We start from the raw sequence: 21466 nt of genomic DNA, 5'->3' as shown, positions 1-21466 counted from the left end.
CTCTTTTGTGTCTTTCAGCCACCTCAAAAATCTCATCCTCCCCCAAGGGTTAGCCACGACATTCTCTGAGAATATCTCAGTTTATAGTGCAACATCATTCATGTTCAAATTCACCCTGCACAAGGAAAAAAAAAAAGACTGAGTAGAAGAGAAGTTTTTCCTAAAAAGGTTGGTATGGTTTTTGTTGGCCGGGACAGTCGGACATAATTTGCAGTAAGGCAGACAGACAGTGAACGAGCTGAAATGTGATCATGGGAAATGAATGTAAAATATTTGTGTGTGGGATTGTTCTGTGAGGAAGACTATTCCGAGGTGAAGTCTCTGAAAAGCGTCATCTTAAATGTGAACAAGGGAATACAATAGATGTATTATATTAGGGCTGTCAAAGCAAAATTGTTTTAACGCCACTACTTTCTTTAATGCATTAACGTAACTTGTGATTTTTAGGTAGCAGCGGGCTCAGTTTTAAAGCTAGAGTGGAGATACTGGTATAATATGAAACTAGAAACCCTAAGGAATCCATCGGTACCAATCATGATTTACTTACTGTCACGAAATAGCCTAAATAATGTTCCAAATTTACACTAAATTTTGGCGAGGAATAACTGGCATGGCCATTTTCAAAGGGGTCCCTTGACCTCTGACCTCGAGATATGTGAATGAAAATGGGTTCTATGGGTACCCACGAGTCTCCCCTTTACAGACATGCCCACTTTATGATGATCACATTCAGTTTGGGGCAAATCATAGTCAAGTCAGCACACTGACACACTGACAGCTGTTGTTGTCTGTTGGGCTGCAGTTTGCCATGTTATGATTGGAGCATATTTTTATGCTAAATGCAGTACCTGTGAGGGTTTCTGGACAATATCTGTCATTGCTTTGTGTTGTTAATTGATTTCCAATAATAAATATATACATACATTTGCATAAAGGAAACATATTTGCCCACTCCCATGTTGATAAGAGTATTAAATACTTGACAAATCTTCCTTCAAGGTACATTTTGAACAGATACAAAATGTGTGATTAATTTGCGATTAATCACAATTAACTACGGACAATCATGCGATTAATCACGATTACATTTTTCAATTTGATTGACAGCCCTAATTTATATATGGGAGATCATTAATCGTATAAATGTGAGGATGCCAGTCTAATGAGTTGTGGGCTGGTGCAAACAATCTCCTTAAAGAATAAGATGATGGCAAACATAGAGTAAGAAGACGGGTGAATAAAATATTAAATATACTGAGCAAAGGTTTTTGGAGGCCAATTATAGTAAAGGAAAAAAATCAATGTGTGCATCCTACCCCTACAGCTACTTTGTCTCGTTCGTCTCTGATCATAAAGGTTCACATCACAACATCCACACAGTCACAGTCTAAGGCACTGCTCCACACCCCCTTTATCACTACAGTGGAGTATATCAATATTTCCCACCCTATAGGCTATTATTTACCGATTCGTTTTAATTGGAGTTAATTCCTCGAAGTTAAAGTCGTGGCCATGCAAAACAAAAAAAAACCCTGCAGAACCAAAGGCATAGATTCACCGTGCATGAAAATACAGAGAGAGGAAATAGAACAAATATTATACTTACCGCACAGTTTAACAGTGGAGAACACAGATTTAAATTTTTTGGGCGGCAGTTGCGAACTATTTTGTGATCTAAAGTAATAACTGTGAATTTGGTTTACTTCCAAAACGACTGATACCTCGGTTGACAAAATCAGAAGTGCAGATGATCCTCTCGTAAAGTCATAAAGTAACTAAGATAGTGGGTCCAATGAACCACTGAATATCTTTATTATGTTTTTCTTACTTTCGAAGCTTAAAAATTTGATTTTCTATACAGAAAATGTCATGATCTCTCAGTTTGGTGAACACATTCATTTCAACATTAGTGACACACATTACTCAGATTATCTAAAAAAAATAAAAGCTTGTTGGGACAAAATAAAAACAATAGAGTAATAAAAGTCTGTACTCGTGCAGTTTTCTATATTATCAGGGAAATACTCCCCGGTGTTCACCACTTCGGAAGACCAGTTTCAAAATCACTAAAGCTTTAGGTTTGAACATCATCATCACAGTCAGATTAATGTTATATTATGGCCTATTTTTTACATACAATTGAGGGAATACTGAGTCATATAAAAAATAAAAAATAATACAAAGAGTATTTGACCATATTCAATCAAGGCTCGGACCCCTCGCCAAAGCAGTGCTGCAGTTTACATTCATTCATCATCTCAGCCATTCGATCACAGCCCTGTTAAATCTATGGTAGATCACAAAAGAAAAGAAAAATACTAGATACTGTAAACATCATTATTATTATCATTATCATTATTATTATTACCTAGTGCAATTATAACCCTGTGTTTCTTGTGCAGGGCCATCTTAAAGCGTCTCCTAAAGAATACGAAACAAGACACGTAAACACAACCTTTGAGGTGGCACAGCGCTGAAGCACAAACAAACAAATACATCAAGGGCGTATACTGCTTGGTTGTTAGCTTATGCTATTCATTTTTTGCAGTGGAAAAGTCTGATTAATTTTTTGAGCTGACTAAATTTGATGGTCTGACCTTGTGATTAAATGTGATTTGACACACAAAAACATAGAACAGTGTATCTCTTAAAATCAATGCACAAAACAACAAAGGAAGGCTGTTTGGACTGCGTCCCTACGCGTGGCAGAAAGCATGAACAGATATCAAAAAAAGAAAATTAATATGACAAATACAGGTATTTTTTGTCCCTGTTAGACATTGCTTCACTCCGCCCGCTTCAAAAAAAAGAAATATAGAAACAGGTATCTTCAGAAAGACCTCTTTCCAAACCCACAATCTGCTCATCAAATAAACAATCAGGGTGATGTGGAGGACATATTCAGTCTTTAGTACAGTCACATTTTGCCTTAGTTTCCCACCCTTAAACCTTTTTTTGAGTGCAAATGCAATAAGCCAGCAAAAAGTTTTATTCAATAATTTACCCCCCCAACCCCCCAGGAAAAAAAAAAAAACAGGATGGAAGCAGGACTATGTAGTCTTGGTGCCGATCACACCGCCACATCAAAGGTAAAACAGTGCTTCTCTCTTCTACCACTCGGTGTAGTGCACTTCCTCTTCCTACTCCATATGTTCAGTCTCGTCTACACGTGGTGAGCACTCTCCAAAGTTTAAAAAAAGGAAATCCAAACAGAGCCGATCCTGCGTCACACCCGGGTCAGTTCTAACACGTGTCAGACTGAGGTCAGATCCCAGTGAGAAATGGAAAAAAAGTCCTTTAACGGCATATTACGGCACATATTTCTTATTTAGATGCAGGTTTGTTGTTGTTGTTTTCGGTAATTCTCCGTATCTACTGTTTGTATTCATGCATGCAAGCTTGGATTTTAGTGCACGTTCTTGTTCGCGTCTCTCTCCGCATCTCCAAGACAGAATGATGTCATCGAAAAAGGATTTTTCAAAGTTAAAAAGCATTGTTTCTTTTTTTTTTGGACAGTGTATTTTGAATGCAGATATTAAAGGCTAAGTATCATAAGGTGAGAAATGTGTGCATGTGTGTGTGTGTGTGTGTGTATGGATCTATGTGTGTGTGTGTGTGGTCGGGAGGGGCGGTCTGGAGCAGACACAGGCATCACATTGACAATCTAATCCAATAAGTCACAGGCAGATATGCGTGAATACACGACTCCATGTGATAGAGCATTTGTTGGGCCGCCTTTAGCTTTCGCAGAAAACACTTTTTCTCGCCTTCATCCTAAAAATGACGTTTTAACAGAAATGCAAAATGTTCCGTTTAGTGGCGGTAATGCAGTGCTTGACCTTTAATTATAATACAATCTTTGTTATAATATTCATACATATTTATCATACAACAAAATAAGCTGCTTTCTAAGAGAGCTTCGTTTCTCTGATCTGTTTTCCCCCCCCAAGGTTACATGGGTTATTTTCAGACGTGGCTTTCCAAGAAAACAGAATCATTTTACATACCATTACACCACAATCCATAAACGGCCAGCAAAGCAGCTGTTGCTTTTGTATTGCACTGAAATGATGACTCATTCCAGCCATTTGTCCTGCTATCAGGCCTTTATAATGTTGCTGCCCAAATACTGAGTAAATACTGAATACTGTATACTAAGAAAAGGGTGGAGCAGAAATGTTCTTAATGTGCTGATGCCATGCCTGTGTCTACTTCTACTATGAGTGATCTACTGCCACTATCAGTAAGTATGCGTGTACACGACGTGTGCGCATGCATGTGTGACAAATTCCTGTATAGTAAGGTCTACGAGCGCAGCTTTTTTGTGCCGAGTCATTCCTGATGAGGAAGCACAGAGGAGAAGAAAGAGTGGTGGACGAGATGTTAAGAGTAAGAGAGCAAGCAAAAGAAAACTGCGCCGTTCAACAGATTTCACAACGTGAGAGGCGGCCCGGAGGGACGTTCACTGTCCGTTCACCCTCAGACCTTGTCCGAAATTTTCCACCTCCTGCTCCGGCGGCGTGTCGCCACAACTGCCCGCCTCGGCTCCCGGGACCAAAGTCGGCGCCCCCAGTGATCCGTCCACACCTTCTAACCCAGCTTCGTCCTCGTCTTCCTCCTGCTCCTCCTGGACCGCTCCTTCGCCTTCGGCCTCCGCTCCGGCCGCCCCGGACCCGGGGCTGCCCGCCGTCAGCGGTAGGTGAGTCCTGAGAAGGTCCTTGCGATCTGCAAACAACCTTTGGTCTAGGGCCTCGAAGGGAAGGGTCACCCCTGGTTGAGAGGCACCCAGCGCCAGGCCCAGACCCACAGCAGCACCCATGCCCATCCCTGCGCGGTACACCTCCATGCCGTCGGGCAGCATGGACTTGATCTTGGGCAACCACCGCTTGCGGACGCGCCTCGCGTTTGTGCACATATCAGCAGCGATCACATTCATTTCACTCTCCTTGAAGTTAGGGTTGAAATTTTGACAGTAGACTGTAAAAGAGAGAGAAAACTCCAATGTAGATTGTGCTCTTTTAAAATAATATCACATTTGATGATTTGGACAGTAAACCTACGTTTGACAGCGTTGAGGACCCTGCTGTCCAGGGGTTTCCTGCTGGGGTCACTAGTAGAGGAGCGGATGCCTGTCCCACAGCTATTGGCTAAAGTGTTTCTGCAGGGACACAGAGAGAACACCAGGGGGCAGAGTCAGCAGCAGCCACATATACAGTAGAGAAACATGGGAACACACACAACTAACCGCATTGCACAACATGGCCACAGATGGAGTGTGAAAGTTGGTTTGAGACAACAGCAGCGGTAGTGTTGGAGTCATACAAAGAACTCAGATCTTACAGCAAAGTCTCACAAAAAGTGTTCTGCTGTGTCGTGCACGTCATTACACTCACCTATCAAAGAACGTGGCTAGCAGACGGCGAAGCAAGACTTTGTGTTTGATACCAGCACATAGATGACAATTCATCAACTGTCCTCGAGTCATGAACACCTGCGTACCTGGTGAAGAAAAAAAGAAAAGAGGATTTTCTGAGAAACCTGCTCATATTACAATCCATTTGTCTTTTCTCTCTTTGGCCCACAGTTGATCTTTTATTCTTTTGCTACATTAGAAATTCATGTTCAAGGAGATGTTTTAACGCAGTCAAACAAAGTTTCAGCTGTTCAAAGTAGAATCAGAAATCAGGAGGAGTCGAAGTTGAAGGCCATAAAAACAGCACTTTTTTTATTATATTACTTTGCTTTGCTTTCTTTTATAAAACCACGTCTTTCCCATACACGTATTGTATTCTGTATCTCACATGCAGACTACAGAACTGAATAAGCCGTTTCCACATTGTGTTTTTCAATCACATAACAGTCTGATTGAATCTGAGCATGCGGTAACTTTCTGACCTCTTGTTCCAGAAAGTATTTTGAGTGATTATTGACTACTTGCAGTATTCAGACCGTATTCTTTTTGTCTGAAAAGATTTAATACTAAATTGATTAAACCTTTTGCCCTGCTCCTTTTGTATGAATTATATTAGCTACATGTTGAACGGTACCTGCTCTCTTTGAAAGTCTTTGGTCTGACTGCCAAGAGCGACGTCTGGTGTCTGGCAGACAGACCAAAGAGTTCAGCTTTTTGTTTCATCATACCAAAAAAAAAGAATCTTTTTCCCCATGCTCTCAGAGCCCTGTAAGGGCCATTTGGCAAACTCCCGGCAGGCTGTCATATGCTTTTTACTCCGGAGTGACTTCTCTGTCTAGTCGCTCCACCATAAAGGCCTGATTGATGAGTACTGCAGAGATAGTTGTCCTTCTGTCACGGTCCTCAATCTCTGCAGAGAAGCTCTGCAGCTTTGTTCTGTCCCTCTAAGATCACCACAGCAATGTGGCTCAAAACTGCTGTGGCGGCCAATCACAGTCTGGTTGAACGAGGTTCAGACGCTGCTAAACAGGCTTTTCATTAGGGATGAGAATTCAATTCAATGTTATTGATGTCTAAACATAGTTTAACCAGAGTGTCTTAATTATATGGCTTAGCACTAATGTATATTAGAGCTGGAGTTGAGATAGAGACGAGTCACTGTTAATGATGAGGACCAGCAGTCTGATCTGATCTGATCTGATCTGGGTCAAATGCAGGTTGAATACAAGCGTCTCCTGCATAAAAGCATACAGTATGGGTCACTGGGTTGCAAAGGTGGGACCAAGTCATTTTTTTGCAAGTCACACATAAGTCTCAAATCCCAAGTCAAGACTGACAAGTCCCAAGTCAAGACCCAAGTCAGGACAGACAAGTCCCAAGTCAGGACAGACAAGTCCCAAGTCAAGACCCAAGTCAGGACAGACAACTCCCAATTCAAGACTGACAAGTCCCAAATCAAGACTGACAAGTCCCAAGTCAAGACTGACAAGTTCCAAGTCAAGTCCCAAGTCAAGACTGACAAGTCCCAAGTCAAGCCCCAAGTCCCGAGTCAGGACAGACAAGTCCCACGTCAAGTCCCAATTCAAGACAGACAAGTCCCAAGTCAAGTCCCGAGTCAGGACGGACAAGTCCCACGTCAAATCCCAATTCAAGACAGACAAGTCCCAAGTCAAGTCCCAAGTCAGGACAGACGAGTCCCAAGTCAAGTCACAAGTCCTAAACTTTGAGTTTCGAGTCCTAAACAAGTCAATGCGCTCTTCACCAAATGTAATGCCATTTTGACAACAGGGTATTAATATATTTATATATGTATACATTTACAAACATCATTTAAAAACGCTTTTTAAAATTTGTATTAAAAAACATTATTTGTTAAAACAAGTTTGTTAAAACAAGTGCAACTGAGCTTAATGGTAGAAAAAGAAGTGGGGAATTAAGTGTGGACGTGCTGGGAATGAAAAGCGTTGACGTTAGTTGATTCGGGAAATGAAGGGACATTAATTGATTCTAGCACACTTTTTAAATAACATACTTTTTAATCTTTGGGCTTGAGGGAAGGTATCAAGTATTTTCAAGTCAAAAGGCTCAAGTCCAAGTGAAGTCACAAGTCACTGGTGTTAAAGTCCAAATCGAGTTGCAAGTCTTTTTGGATTTTGTCGAGTCTAAAGTCATCAACTGTCTGACTCGAGTCCACACACCTCAGCTGGGTTCTGGGTAACCTCCCCAATCAATGTCCTCTTTGCCAGTCACTGATTTTGTGTGAATTGCCAGCTCTAGAAAGAAGTTTTGATATTAAAGGTTTTCTATTTCACAATGGAATATATAAGAGTTCTCTTATGTCCTGAATTTAGTAGTTGGAATTAATTCTGTCAGTTTAATTTGACCAGCTATAGAATATTAAATATACGATATGGCCAAAATCTTCTATCCTCCCGATAACGATATATACTATATAGCATGTTTTCTGGTAATTCAATGAATAAATAATCTATAAGAAATAACAACATGGTAAAGCCTATATTTGTATACTCCTGTGTGAATAAAATACTTGACAAATGAAAGACTATTTTCTCATTTAATTAAGAATTTCGGTGCAAAATGAACATAAGTTTCAAGTGAAATTATAGAGAAATATTTCAATATATGTATACACCGTTTATTAATCGCATTGAACTGAGTGGTATACCTCAATCTTCAAATGATATTCCCTTAAAATATTTCACATTTCTGAGAAATTTCTGTTAGTATGTGCTTTTTATTATCAATTTAAGCAACGTAATTGTGTATAACAATATATCTCGATATATGATTTCATCACGATACGATTCCAATGAAAGACGATAAATTATCATATTGAATTATTGCCCAGCCCCTATATAAATGTGCAAGAGGGTGGAGGTATGAATACTTTCCAATCTCACTGCATACAAGTTCATCTCCACAACATGTGATAAAATGTGAGCGTGTAAAATGCGTGTGAGTGGATGCACTGACTTTGCGTGTGTGCGTGCCTACCGGCTACCAGCTCCAGCTTCTCCCCCGGGTCCCCCTCAGTGTAGAGCTTAGGGTGGCAGCGGTAGCCTATCTGGCTGATGAGGCTTGCAGGCAGCGCCACCAGGTCCCTGCGGATCAGCACACAGTTGCGGCTCTCCAAGGCCAAGGGCATCGCTGCCATCTCCGGCTTGTCCTGGACTGATGGAAGCGAGCGAGGACAGAGAGGGGTTTCAGAAAAGCTCTTTGTTACACAGCAAAAAAAAACAGATGAATGTGTAAGCATCCATATAATTATCAGTCTATTAAAAAAACATCCCTAACCTCTGTGCCCTCTATTAAAATAGAGGCTACAAAATGTAATTAGTAAAGCAGGTTGGTGTAATCTCAGACAAGCTTGTTGTGTTTCATGAATGTTTTAGAGCATTGCAGATGTATCCCAGATAAGTCATGATGCTGCATCAGCAACTTTGAGTTTTTTGGACGGGGGACAGATCCGAAGTTGGGTGTTAGGTTCTTACTCGCAAAATTTGTTCCCCCCCTAACCTCTGGGATGACTTGTGAGTGTGTGCACATGCACGCACCTCCCGTGCACACGTGTGTAAACACACACACACACATAGAGAACAGGAGAAATGAATCCATTAATTGCCACACACATACAGAAAAGTGTGGATTATTGCATTGACACTTATACCTACACACGCACGCACGCACACACAGGAAGGACGTGCACGGTTCTCAAATATCCCACAATGTCACCCTGGGGTGCTCTGACTGATTGCAGATAGAGTGGATTTCATAAATATCTGAAACTCTAGAATTTGACAAACCCATGTGATGCCTTTGAGCTGCAGGATGCTAAGAATGATGGAGTGTCTGTGTGTGTGTGTGTGTGTGTGTGTGTACATGCCTGTGAAGTGAATATACTGTAGCATCTATGCTTGCATGTGTGTAGTAGGCAAACCTGCACCAGTACGAAAACTATAACAAAATGCAGCACAGACCAGCTGTTGTAGCTGTGATAAGGAGTGCGTTGTTGGTCACGATGCACTCCAATCATAACTCCATAAAGCTATCTTTATGCTGAGAGAACCCACACACACACTGGAGGCAACAACATCCAGCTTTTTTTCGAGATGCTCAGGATACATGATTTATGAAAGATTAAATAATGTAACTGGGATGAAATGAATGTGCATCAGTTTCTTTTTTTGCACAAGTCTGGACAAGGAGGAACTTTGTTCCATAAACCCCTACATTCATGGGTGTACATTTCTGCAAGTCATGCCGAGTTCTACTTTTAAATCGGTCCGATATCAAATGAATTTCCTCCATCCGAGCCAAGGACAATTGAGAAAGTAATTCACTTACTCAGATCTTGTATGTCTAGAAAGATTTTTGAAGATATTGACGAGGGGATATTGAATTGTCTTGTTAGCATTTTGCTCATTTGACCAGTTTTTCCTTTTAAACAATTTTAATTTGCTGGAGTTGAGAAGTAAATACTATTACAGCGGGTGTAGTGGAATAAATATTATTGAGTTTGTTGTAATGTAATATTAGTTTTTGGCCATAACTTAGAACATTCTGTATTTTTAGAAGTTTTTAATGATGAAAAAATATTCCAGGGAGAAGCTTTCAGTGATCCAACAAACACACCAAAGCACTGCAACACTTAAAAGCATCAATATAAAATAATACTCACTTCCGTAGGGGTTAGCTGAACGTCCATAGAGGTGACTGTAGGCATCCTCTGTGATCCCATCATAGGGCTCTTCCTCAAACTCCTCATCCTCATTCTGGTAGGATGTAGGGCTGTCGGTGGTTGGCAGGCTGGACGATCCAGGACTTGACCTTTCGACTCCCGCTCCTCCTGCTCCACCCCCACCACCGGCCCCATGAAGGTGGTAAGGAGGCATACCGGGGATGGCGGTCCCGCCGGCCGTCGTGTAGAACAGCGAGCTGGCCCTCGCCAGCCGACTCCCCAACTCCGAAGACGAAATCTTGTTTTGCGTCGAAGGCATCGTCAGGGGCGTCGGTTCGCCCCCTTCTAGTTTGATCTTACGTTGCGGCATGAGTAGGGACGGAGACCAGCCCGTGGTTCCCAACAGGGCAGCCACCGCCAGGCCGTTGCCATTATTACAGGGACTCTGTGGCTCGGATCCGGTTTCCTCTAAAGACCCCGCCGTCTGCGAGTCACAGTGAGGCGAGTTTGCCTTGAACATTAGGTCCATGCCTCTTTCAACTATATGCTGAATCTGGAGGTAGCCAGCTGTGTACATGACCACCAGCTGTTCGCTAGCAGCCATCGTTAGCTTCCCTGTGTAGCAGAAAGTGAGGATCTGCTCGAAGCAGGCAGGTGTGACTGAGGAGGGCAACTCAAACTGGCTCTTGGTGGAACTGCTGAAGAGGTCGCGGAAGTAGAGGCTGCTGGCAGCCAAAACGGCCCGGTGGGCTTTGAAAGCCTGACCTGGTTGATAGAAATAACAGAAAACAGGAAAAAAAAAAGTTGAGACTACTGATACAGAATTCTAGTTTCATTTCTAGGGCTGTCAATCGGTCAAGTATTCACTTATCAACATGGGAGTGGGCAGATATGCTGCTTTATGCAAATTATTTATATATTTATTATTGGAAATCAATTAACAACCCAAAACAATAATACATATTGTCCAGAAACCCTCACAGGTACTACATTTAGCATAAAAATATGCTCAAATTATAACATGGCAAACTGCAGCCCAACAGGCAACAGCAGCTGTCAGCGTGTCAGTGTGCTGACTTGACTATGACTTGGCGTGTTTTTGTATTCGGAGGGACGCAGCGGAAAGAGAAAGGCCGGAGCCCGGAGAAAGCAGAAGACGAGAACACGACCAAAGCAACCAGAACCAGTCAAGAAGCAAATGACTCTGTCTTCCTCGCTTTCCAAAGCAATCCCATATGACCATGAAAAAAATTGCAAAATGCAAAGAAATCACGGCCAAGGTAAACAACTACATCCGGTTAGCGTAGTGGAAAAGCCCGGATTCAAAAGACGCATAAAGACACTTGATCCAAAAATATGAACTGCCTGGTCGCAAATTTATTTTGCGGAGAAAGCTCTACCGAAGTTCTACATTTAAGTGAGGGAAAAGTTGGCCTACCAGCTAACAGAGGTGACCCACTTCTCCACAACTACCGATCTGAACATCCAGCTAACAGAACCAAAGCCTGAATAAGTGGACCAGACTGCTTTGGCCACAGGCTACACCTCGCAATTGGTGAGTCTTTCTACACTAGTGGGAAAATAATAATTTTCATTATCAGCAATGTTATAACAGCTTACTGGTAAACATAACAATAAGTTACTTTACACGTATTACATGCCATTAAAACTGTGTGTGTGTGTTATGTATTTATCAAAATATATAAAGCATGTATTGCCAGATAACTATTTGGTTAAAGTGAATACTGTTGGGTCCTGTTTTGTTAAATTGAACTTGTGATTTCTCCCGTTTTGAATGCAAGATTAAAATAATTCTAATAGAAACCACTAATGAATATAAACAAGAAGGTTTTAATGCAGACATATGCTGCAGGGACTACAAGAATCATCATATTGGTGTGATTGTATGCATCAAAGGGTAAAATCAAGCATTTATGAAGTGCCTGAAGGATATTTGAAAATATCGCGATATATATCGTGTATCACGATATTGCCTAAAAATATTGCGATATTATTTTTAGGCCATATCGCTCTACTATGACTTGCCAAAAATTGCATGTGATTATCATAAAGTGGGCATGTCTGTAAAGGGGAGACTCGTGGGTACCCATAGAACCCATTTACATTCACATATCTTGAGGTCAGAGGTCAAGGGACCCCTTTGAAAATGGCCATGAAGTAAGCTAGTATGAACCAATGGATTCATCAGGTTTTTTAGTTTCATATGATGCCAGTATCTTCACTCTAGCTTTAAAACTGAGCCCGCTACAACCTAAAAATCGCAAGTTGTGATAGTGCGTTAAAGAAATTTGAGGCGTTTTGCTTTAAATTTGCTTTAACGCGTTGTTATCGCGTTAACTTTGACAGCCCTAATGATTTCAAAGTAAAAACTCCAGATTTCCTGCTAACCGACCTTTGACCAGGATGGAAACATCGCAGTAGTGTCCCAGCAGGCGCTGCTCATTAAGGGAGCCCAGAACTGTGGCTCCAAAGTTGGGGATCTCCACGTGGAGCAGCTGGGACATGATGGCCGCAGAGGAAGAGGAAGATGGGGTTTCAGATATTTACTGCAGACTCCGCCACTGAGAGAGGCATCTGGAAGAAAGAAAAAAAAAAAAAGAGAAAAAGGTATGTTGAATGCATTGGGAAAAATAAATGCAGCGATAAAGAAGGAGCGAAAAGACAACGCGTGAAAGATGAAAAGACATGCCAGAGGGAGGCAGAGAGGCGAGAATTGAGAGAATCTTAAAAGGAACAGAAAGAGCAAGAAGGAAAATAGAGTTGAGATGACGTGAGAAAATGAATACAGTTGAGGGAGAAGTGAGAGGTGTGTGAAAAAGAGAGATGGATATGCGGAGAGAGAGAGAGAGAGTGGAGGCAGGAGAGAGAAAGGAGGAGTCAAGTGAGTCCACATTTGAAAAAAAAAAGAAGAAACAATACAATGCCGTGCCTACTGTACATGAGGCCGTTGTGAAATACCTTAAGGCTATGCTGTTTTAACATGGATTAAATTCCTAGAACCTTGGACTCCTTCCATGTATTTATGCATGGACTTTGACGACCTGTATATCAGCCTCGACAACAACTTTTCAGGCAGAGGACGCCACGCCGAATGCAACCAGTTTTTCATGTCAAGAGTTTAGAGACACACTTCTTGATTTTGCTGACTCTATTATACCGTTGTCAGCATTTGTCCTCTTCCTAAACTCCGGCTGGGGAACAAAACAACACAACCATTTTCACACTAACTTTGATAGCTCCCTTCTTAGTAACATACTCCAGGCATATTTGCAGGCATATTTGCACCTTCTTTCCTTCCCTGAACCTTGTGCCATTGTTTTACTCCCCACCAACCCACACACACACACACATACATATACGCATTGGTTTCATTATTAAGCAATGCTGCAGAACAGTTTCCAGGAATACAAACTGAAAAAAAATGTCACCGCCTCTCTCTCTCTCTCACACACACACACTCTCGCTCTCTCTCCCACTTCTTCATGCACTCCATACAGACAGACAGACAGACAGACAGACAGGCATGCACTCTGGCTTACTTACATAAAAAAAGTGTGTGTGTGTGTGCACGATTAACACTTACAGTACAGGCTGCATAGGGAAATGACTGTGTACTCTGGCACGCAAGCACTCACCTGGAGAAACCAGCAGCAAACGACTTTTCCCCTGCTAAACTCACACACATGCACGAATGCGGAGAAAAGCGCTCGCTGTTGTCCCAGACGGCTGTGACCTGTGTAAGCACATCACACCACGGAGGCTTGGCGCACGCTATCACACCAGCAGCAGCAGCAGCAGCGGCGGCGGCGGCGGCGGGACAGAAGAGTTAGAGATGGAAGGAGAGCACTCTGATGTGCTCCGTCTGGTCGACTTAAAGTGTCATTCCCACTGTCTCAAAGATGATTTTCTCTCTCTCTCTCTTTCTGCTGTGTGACTGACTTTCCCTCTGACTGTGTGTCTGCAGCCTATATCTTCAATCTCTATATCCTCCAAAGCCCCATTCTCTCCGCTCGCTGTCTGTTCTAGCGCCGTCTCAAAGCCTCCCTCTGCCTCCCTGTCATTATCTCTCTCTGTTTCTCTCCCCTCTCTCTATTCTCCAAGGGTTGAATTCAACAAGTGCCGCTGTAGAGAGAGAGTGAGAGAGAATGGGGAGAGAGAGAAAGAGAGCAGAGCAGAGCAGAGCGAATCAATGATGAAAGGAGTGGGAGGCTCAGTGTGCGCGCGTGTGTGCATGTGTCTGCGCGCGTGTGTCTGATCAATGCAGTATCTATACGTCGCAGGGAGTGGGAGGGAGAGAAAAACACAGGCTACAGTTACAGACAGAGACAGAGACTGGGCAGAGCTTAGAGAGAAGCAAAGGAGGGAGGGGGGAGTTGAGACAGAGAGAAAGTCATTTGAGGACAGTACGAGTAGAGAAAGACAATTAGGTTGAAGCAACTTCTGCCACTTGCCCCTGGACACAGATGCCTATATGGTCTAACAGAAGAGAGGAGGATGACTAAGAGAAAAGAGAAAAGCTTACAGAGGTCAAAGCCGCCGTTAATTAATTAAATAGTGAAACTTCTGAAATCCCTGTTTGACGCAAGTCTGGAAGGGAATGCGTCACGTCACAGTAAAGCAACTGGAAAGCTTTAATAATCCTTCCAATTGCAGAATTAAAAAACTCATTTCAAGGTATTTCCCTTTGTCTTCGGAGGACAATAGTTTTTTAAAAAAGAGCTTTTTTACTTTTGAGCAAGTGTTGTGTATTCTCTCTGAATCATGCGAGGACCTCTCTGCCAAACACCTACACACAAGCGGAGAGAAGTTCTTGTCTTCACGCAAGACTATTTTGTATTTCTACATGAATTGGTAAATTAAATGATTAATTCACGCCTCCACTTTGCTGGCTCAGCTCATTCAGGTGACATTTTTCCTGTTGTTGTTAGATTTTTTAGTTTTTTTTTGACCATGCATGGAGCATGGAAGGCATCCCTGAAAATGTAGCGTGATGTGGATGAGGGAGGACAGGAGCCAGATGTCGCAGCCAGGGGAGGGAAAGATAAAACACTAACAGAAATAGGAAAGAAGTTCCAGAAAGATGTGCGTGGGAGGATAAGAATGCAAATATGACAGATGAGTAAGTTCATTTTGTACACACGCGCATGTGAAGGTTGCGCAATGCTTGCATGTCGGAGGAAGAGCTCTCTCTGACCTCTGCGCTGAAGACACATGAAGACACTTCAGCAAGCGATTTCAAAATTTCATCTTTTTCTCCTCGCAACGCACATCTGTTAAGAAAATGAAAAGCTGAAGCGAAGCATTTTTTATATCCGAGCGCGTCCCCAGAAAGTAACCAGACACATTGCGCTTCATTTTTCTTTCTTTTGCCAAAAGAAACCTCAAGTGGAGAAAAAGTTGCGCTAAACTGAGCAAACTTTTACTCTTCAGTCAAGGCGGAAATATGAAAGGGAGGATATCACAAAGCGTCGAATACAGTGAGTCAGACTTTGGTTTAGAGAGAGCTTTGCCCCGGCGGTGTGATATCTGCACGACACATATAGCCACACATGAGCGAGCGCACACAAAAAGCGCAGTCGAAAAACGCAGGAGACACAAATCCGCAGGCACACTAATGAAAACATATACACACTCCCTCCCCCTGTTCAATACACACACACACACACACAGTCAGGTAATCTCCCTGTGCACACTCAGCAACCCACACTCTGTTTGTCTGTCTGTCCTTCTGTGAACCTGCCAGACTGCTTGTCCATCGGTCCATCCATCAAATATTGTTACTAGTGTGTCCTCACATCGCCTCTTGCTTCTCCCCACTCTCCTTCTTTTTTCTCTCTATCCTTCCCGCCCCGCATACCACATACCCACTGTCTCTCTGCCAATTAATGCACACAGGGCTGCATTGCAGTGAGGTTGGCGCGTGCCACGGCAGCAAGCACAGTACAGAGTCTACAGACATGCATGTACGTGCCAGCCGGGCAGAGGGAGAGGGAGAGGGAGAGGAGAGGAGGAGGAGAGAGGGAGGGGGTAAGGGAGGGAGGGAGGAGTGAGGGGAAAAGAGGAAGAGGGAGGGGGAGAGCAAAGGAGAGTGAGCGGAGAATATGTTGAGTCAGGCAGACAGGACGGCGGTGTGCCACACTGCACATACAGTATATATACACAGACACACTCCCGCATGTTCATGTAAATGTATGCGCGAGTGGATTTGAAACACATGTAGATTATGGAGGTGGGCGGGCACATTAAAACGTACATGTACACAAACATCCCCACGGAAATTGCAACCCCCTTCCCGCCTGTATTAAATATAGACTTTGCACATCCGTGATGAAAAAATATAAGGCATGAACTCCCTCAACGAGTGATTATGTATGTGTGTCTGTGTGTGTGTGCTGCTTGTGTCCTCATTTCCTTCTGTGTTTGCATTTCCATGTCAAAGTTTCTCGCGTACCAAGGCGTGCTTCTATAATCATCGTTATATACCCGGCTGTGACTTTTGGCACTGTATGTCAGGCGTGTGTGTGTGTGTGTGTGTGTGTGTGTGTGTGTGCGAGCAGAGATATGAGATCTGAATTGCTGTTGTCTGCTTTGTTGGAATGTGTTACATCCATTTTAATCAAGGATTCATACCTACGCACAGTGTTATTAACTGCAGCAGCAGGTCCAGGCATATTTGAATAATCTGAAGAAATGAGACGATTCGCCAGATGGCACACATGCACACACACATGCACACGGCTAATCACTAGTTATACGGTAGCTATCCACCAAATAACAATAGGCTAACAGTCAAATGTAAGACTGTTGTGGAGGATTGTTCTGTAAAACTTGAAGCGCTCTGAATGACCACACAAAACACTGATGTGGAAGTCAACGAATGGGATCGCAATGAGGAGACTCTGAATGGAGATGCACGGAGGAACCCTTTGTCGACAGTACGTGACAACCCGGGCTTTCAACTAAATCCAATGTAAACCCACTAATTATTACCCCACCCAATATTAATAGTGTGAGAGTCCGCTCAGGGCTGGTAGGAGGGGTGGTGGATGGGTCAAACAAACACAAGACTTTCAACCAGGCAACTGCTGTTCGTGACCCGGGTGAAACTAAAAGTATCATTGACTTATTTTGTCACATCAGTCTTTAGTTAAGTGACTTGTCGGTATAGCAGTCCCGTGAGTCGCTAGCCAGTGAAGTTAACATCAACCACGACCGTTTCCTTACCCCTAATTAATTTGTTGTGTTGCCTAATCCTAGCTTCCTGTGAAAACAGAACTTTATTTTGAAAGGACTCTATGCATGTAACAAGCGTATATCTGACACGCGGTCCCCCGGTCCGGCCAAAAGTATCGTAAGAGGGGTACCCTGTGCGTCGGTCTCCGATGTCGAAGCGCACTGGCCAAGTGGCGGTATTTGACGATTTGGGCGTGAGAATGTGTTGTTACCATCATTCTGACCGATTGGCGAGCAGCCAGTCAGTCAGTGTGTGCTGACCACACATTAACATGAAACCTTCATGCGTCCTTCATGTTATGATCTAATGTGCATGCACCAAATAAGGAACCAAGGTATGAAGGGTGAACCATAGACTGTATATATAAGAAGTGGACATAGTCATCGTGACGTCACCTATTGGTTTGTGGACTACAGTTTTGAGGCCTCGAGTTTGGCTATTTTGGCTGTCGCCATCTTGGCATTTTGCAACCAGATGTGACACGAGAGGGTGGAGCTATGTACAACCGAACGCTGAATAAGACATTTTTAGGCGACCAAAAAAGTTATGATTAACTTTCATGAACTGAGAACACACCATGAAAGGGTTAAAGCTGTAATACGAAAACACAGACAACATCCAGATCAGACAACGCCGTGGTAGTGACCTGTCAATCACAAGGTAGCCCCGCCCTAAAGCATCCCCTGCTTTATGGTCTGTTTGACTCCAAATGTGACCATAATTTACTAAATGAACATCATGCTGTATTAAAGAAGATTTGAAACTAGCGATTGAGACTATAAACTCACGTTTACAATGTTTATTGAGGTAATAAATCAAGTGAGAAGTAATTTTCTCATAGACTTCTATACAACCAGACTTCTTTTTGCAACCCGAGGAGTCGCCCCCTGCTGGATATTAAAGAGAATGCAAGTTTAAGGAACTTCCGCATTGGCTTCACTTCTCAGATCCTGGAGGTTACCCACTGGGGTGAACCAATTGAATAAATGATGATATTTAAAAATGACTTCCATAAGACTATAAAAGTTACATATAATTATGATTCATGTATTTACCATTTAGCACTTCATGGAATAGTTCAAGTTAGTTGAATATTGAAGGGAAAGTTGTTGTCGCACCAACTTTTGTTCAACATGCAGATGATAAAATCCTAACTAAGCTAAACATACGTTCAGAATACAAATACAGAGAAGTGATGGCGTTAATTAAAATCTCATTTAAAGTGCGGCAATCCACGAATAAATGTAAATTAATTTTTTTTTTTTAAGTGAGCTGAGTAGGAACAGCTCCTTCCGCTCCAGCTTATGTTGCCTCTATACAATCTCAATATGAACAGTCCCCTCGTTATAAATATTCAGATCCTGCAGTTGTTCTCATGTCTAAAGTGTACCAGACAACAGATTCTATCCACGTTGAGACGGCAACGCTCCCTGGCAACAGTTCTACCAATCGGGACCGAGCGGGTGTCTGCCTGCCTGAGTCTGTCTGAGTATCATTATGGGATGTCGAGAGAGAGAGAGAGAGAGAGAGAAAGAGTGAGAGAGGCTGCTTATCACTGCTTATAATGCAACATCATTCTCTGTGTATAGACCCTGCTGGGTGAAGTTGTCTGCACATAGTCGGGATCAAAATCGTCTTTTCTTTAAAAAAAAAAGAAAAAAAACTCCCTATGATTCATGCAGTTATGTAACAAACAGACAACTATGAAATGATTTGTTGTGGGCTGAATATTGTCTGGTATCTTTCCACTTGTATTCACTCAATATGCACCGATAATGTAACTTGTGGTCTGAGTAGGAGAAAAAAAAAGAGGCTGAATTTCAGGTAAAACTAAATGGCTGTCTGTGGCAATATGAAAATGACAATGATGCTGGCTCACTTCTGACTCATTTGTTCTGATAAAATACAGTATGGCCACTTTTGAACTGGACTGTAAGCGGATTGATTTGTTGAATTTCTAATTATATGTAACATTACAATGAGTTTGCCACCTCTTAGCTCATCACTTAGAGTGGCTATAATCAATATTTTTATAATAACAATGGATCCAATGACTACTAGCTGGTGACACACAAGCCACAAATCCACTGCACGATACGGCACGACTCGGCTCGGCTCGCTTGGAACCGTTCTTTTTTGGTTTTCCACTGGCAAAAGTTGTGGATGGTACCTGATACTTTTTGTGGTACCACCTCGGTCGAGGTTCCAAGTGAGCTGAGCCGAGACTAGAAGGTGGAGTTAAAACACTGCAGACCACTGATTGGTCAGAGAGAACTGTGCACCAATGGGACATCCAGCACAAACCCATTATTATTAAATAGCCAAGCTACCGTCAATAGTAATTGCATTTTTTTATTCGCTGGACCCAGATTTTAAAGAAATGGCAGCCCGCAAAAACCATTGACATGGTCAAATGACGAAGGGCAGACGTTTCTCTGTTTGGTTGCCGATGAAAGGATCCTGGATGGAGTAACGTGCGTGTTGTCGCATTGAAGATGATGACACGGCAGCGTCGCTGTGACATCAGCTAAGAGTCTAGCATACATTGACAATGTACTATCTGCAGTGGAAAACGAAACTGAGAAAAGCATCTGGTACCAAAAGTGGGTCAAGTAGAGTTGAGTTGAGCTGAACCGTGCAGTGGAAATGAGGCATTTAGCAGTTAAAGAGCTACACATTTATCGTTGGTGTAGACCAAAAACAGAGCTAAAAAGGAGAGTGAATATTATGGTAAATGGTAAATGGACTTGGACTTATATAGCGCTTTTCTAATCTTCAGACCACTCAAAGCGCTTTACACTACATGTCAGCATTCACCCATTCACACACACATTCATACACTGATGGCAGAGGCTGCTAAGGTGCCAACTTCGCCCATCAGGATCTAATCTCCAATTGAATGTTACTCCAAATCTACTGTGTGCGTAATAGGCATCTGAATGCTAGCAAGTTAGCCGTATCAACTTTAAGAGGACCTATTATGGTTATTTTCAGGTGCATACTTGTATTTTGGGTTTCTACTAAAACACGTTTATATGCTTTCATGATAAAAAAAAAAGAAAAAAGAAGGCTTTATTTTTCTTATACCGGCTATGCTGCAGCACCTCTTTTTATGAGGTTCTTATTATGATTGGTCAGAAGAACCAAACTCTTTGGTTCGCTCTAACTAGCTTTGTTTGAGGGCGTGCCCAACTAGCTGCTAGGCAGGTATTATGCAGATGTGTTACTTAGTGACATCACCACGTTACAGAAGAAAAGGCGGGACTTCAAGCGAGGCGTTTCAGGCAGTTCAGGAGCAGTGTTTCTGTGGGGGAGAGTTATTCCCTTTGGCGTGGACTTTGGGCTTTGTAACTTTGCAGACATTTTACACACAAAAAAACTGTATAACACACTTAAGGAAAGGGAAAAAGCACAAAAGCATAATAGATCCCCTTTAAAAGGTGATAATGTGTTCACAGCTTGTTTCTGGCACTCCAAGTGGCCAAAAGTGAGGCAGCGGATGCACCACGAATGAATTGAACAACATCCAGTTAATTTAGAATTAGGCTATGTAGGTTTTTCTCAAATTTATTCAAACAAATATTGTGCTCGTTCTCAATCGTTAAAAGTGACAGCCATGCCGTTATTTGTAGCTATTCCTAATTTGATTATATGTAACTCAATTAAATTTGCAGTTTCAGACTTGGATTGGTCTTAACAATTTCGGTAATTTGATAAAATTTGGTTCACATGCTATATTACTGCCTGCTGCTGCTGTAATTAGTGGTCACCGTTCATTTCCCCTAAAATCAATCAGTCAAAAGGCGCAATTGTCATTTGTGCAAATTGACCAATAACATCCATCCATTTGGTAGTGCAGGGACAAGGGATAAATACTAACATGCACACACAAATACATATGTAAAAATGCACCAGCTTTGCGGAGAAAGACAGCACTGCAGCAAGTCAACATCCTCTTATTGCACATAAAACCCTGACGTGTCCCAGTGGTCGGAGACTTTATCAAACACGAAGCTGTGACAGAAAACTCCTGTAACGGTGGGCCACCTGTCAGTTTAGCTCATAGTCGCGGTTGATGTGCGTGAGAGAAAAACGAGAT

At 42.4% G+C, this 21466-nt stretch overlaps 1 protein-coding gene across 6 annotated transcripts in view; it reads right to left on the bottom strand.

Annotated features, from left to right (window-relative positions):
• Window positions 1-1281: 1281 nt before the first annotated feature.
• Window positions 1282-21466, bottom strand: part of LOC119477861 (nucleus accumbens-associated protein 2) — a 36581-nt gene continuing 16396 nt past the window's right edge. For 2 of the 6 annotated variants that reach the window (XM_037752016.1, XM_037752020.1), the window contains exons 2-7: window positions 12526-12707; window positions 10113-10877; window positions 8408-8605; window positions 5394-5499; window positions 5061-5158; window positions 1282-4977 (exon numbers count right to left, since the gene is read on the bottom strand). In XM_037752016.1, coding sequence (XP_037607944.1) covers window positions 4463-4977; window positions 5061-5158; window positions 5394-5499; window positions 8408-8605; window positions 10113-10877; window positions 12526-12637 — 1794 coding nt within the window. In that variant the 5' untranslated portion in view covers window positions 12638-12707 and the 3' untranslated portion in view covers window positions 1282-4462. Of the gene's footprint in view, window positions 4978-5060; window positions 5159-5393; window positions 5500-8407; window positions 8606-10112; window positions 10878-12525; window positions 12708-13091; window positions 13730-13768; window positions 14794-21466 lie in introns of those variants that run through there. The other 4 variants (XM_037752018.1, XM_037752017.1, XM_037752019.1 and 1 more) reach the window with 4 other exon arrangements.

Source organism: Sebastes umbrosus, chromosome 19, assembly GCF_015220745.1.
Source record: "Sebastes umbrosus isolate fSebUmb1 chromosome 19, fSebUmb1.pri, whole genome shotgun sequence".
Taxonomy (NCBI): Eukaryota; Metazoa; Chordata; class Actinopteri; order Perciformes; family Sebastidae; genus Sebastes; species Sebastes umbrosus.
This window is presented reverse-complemented; position numbering and strand designations above follow the sequence as displayed.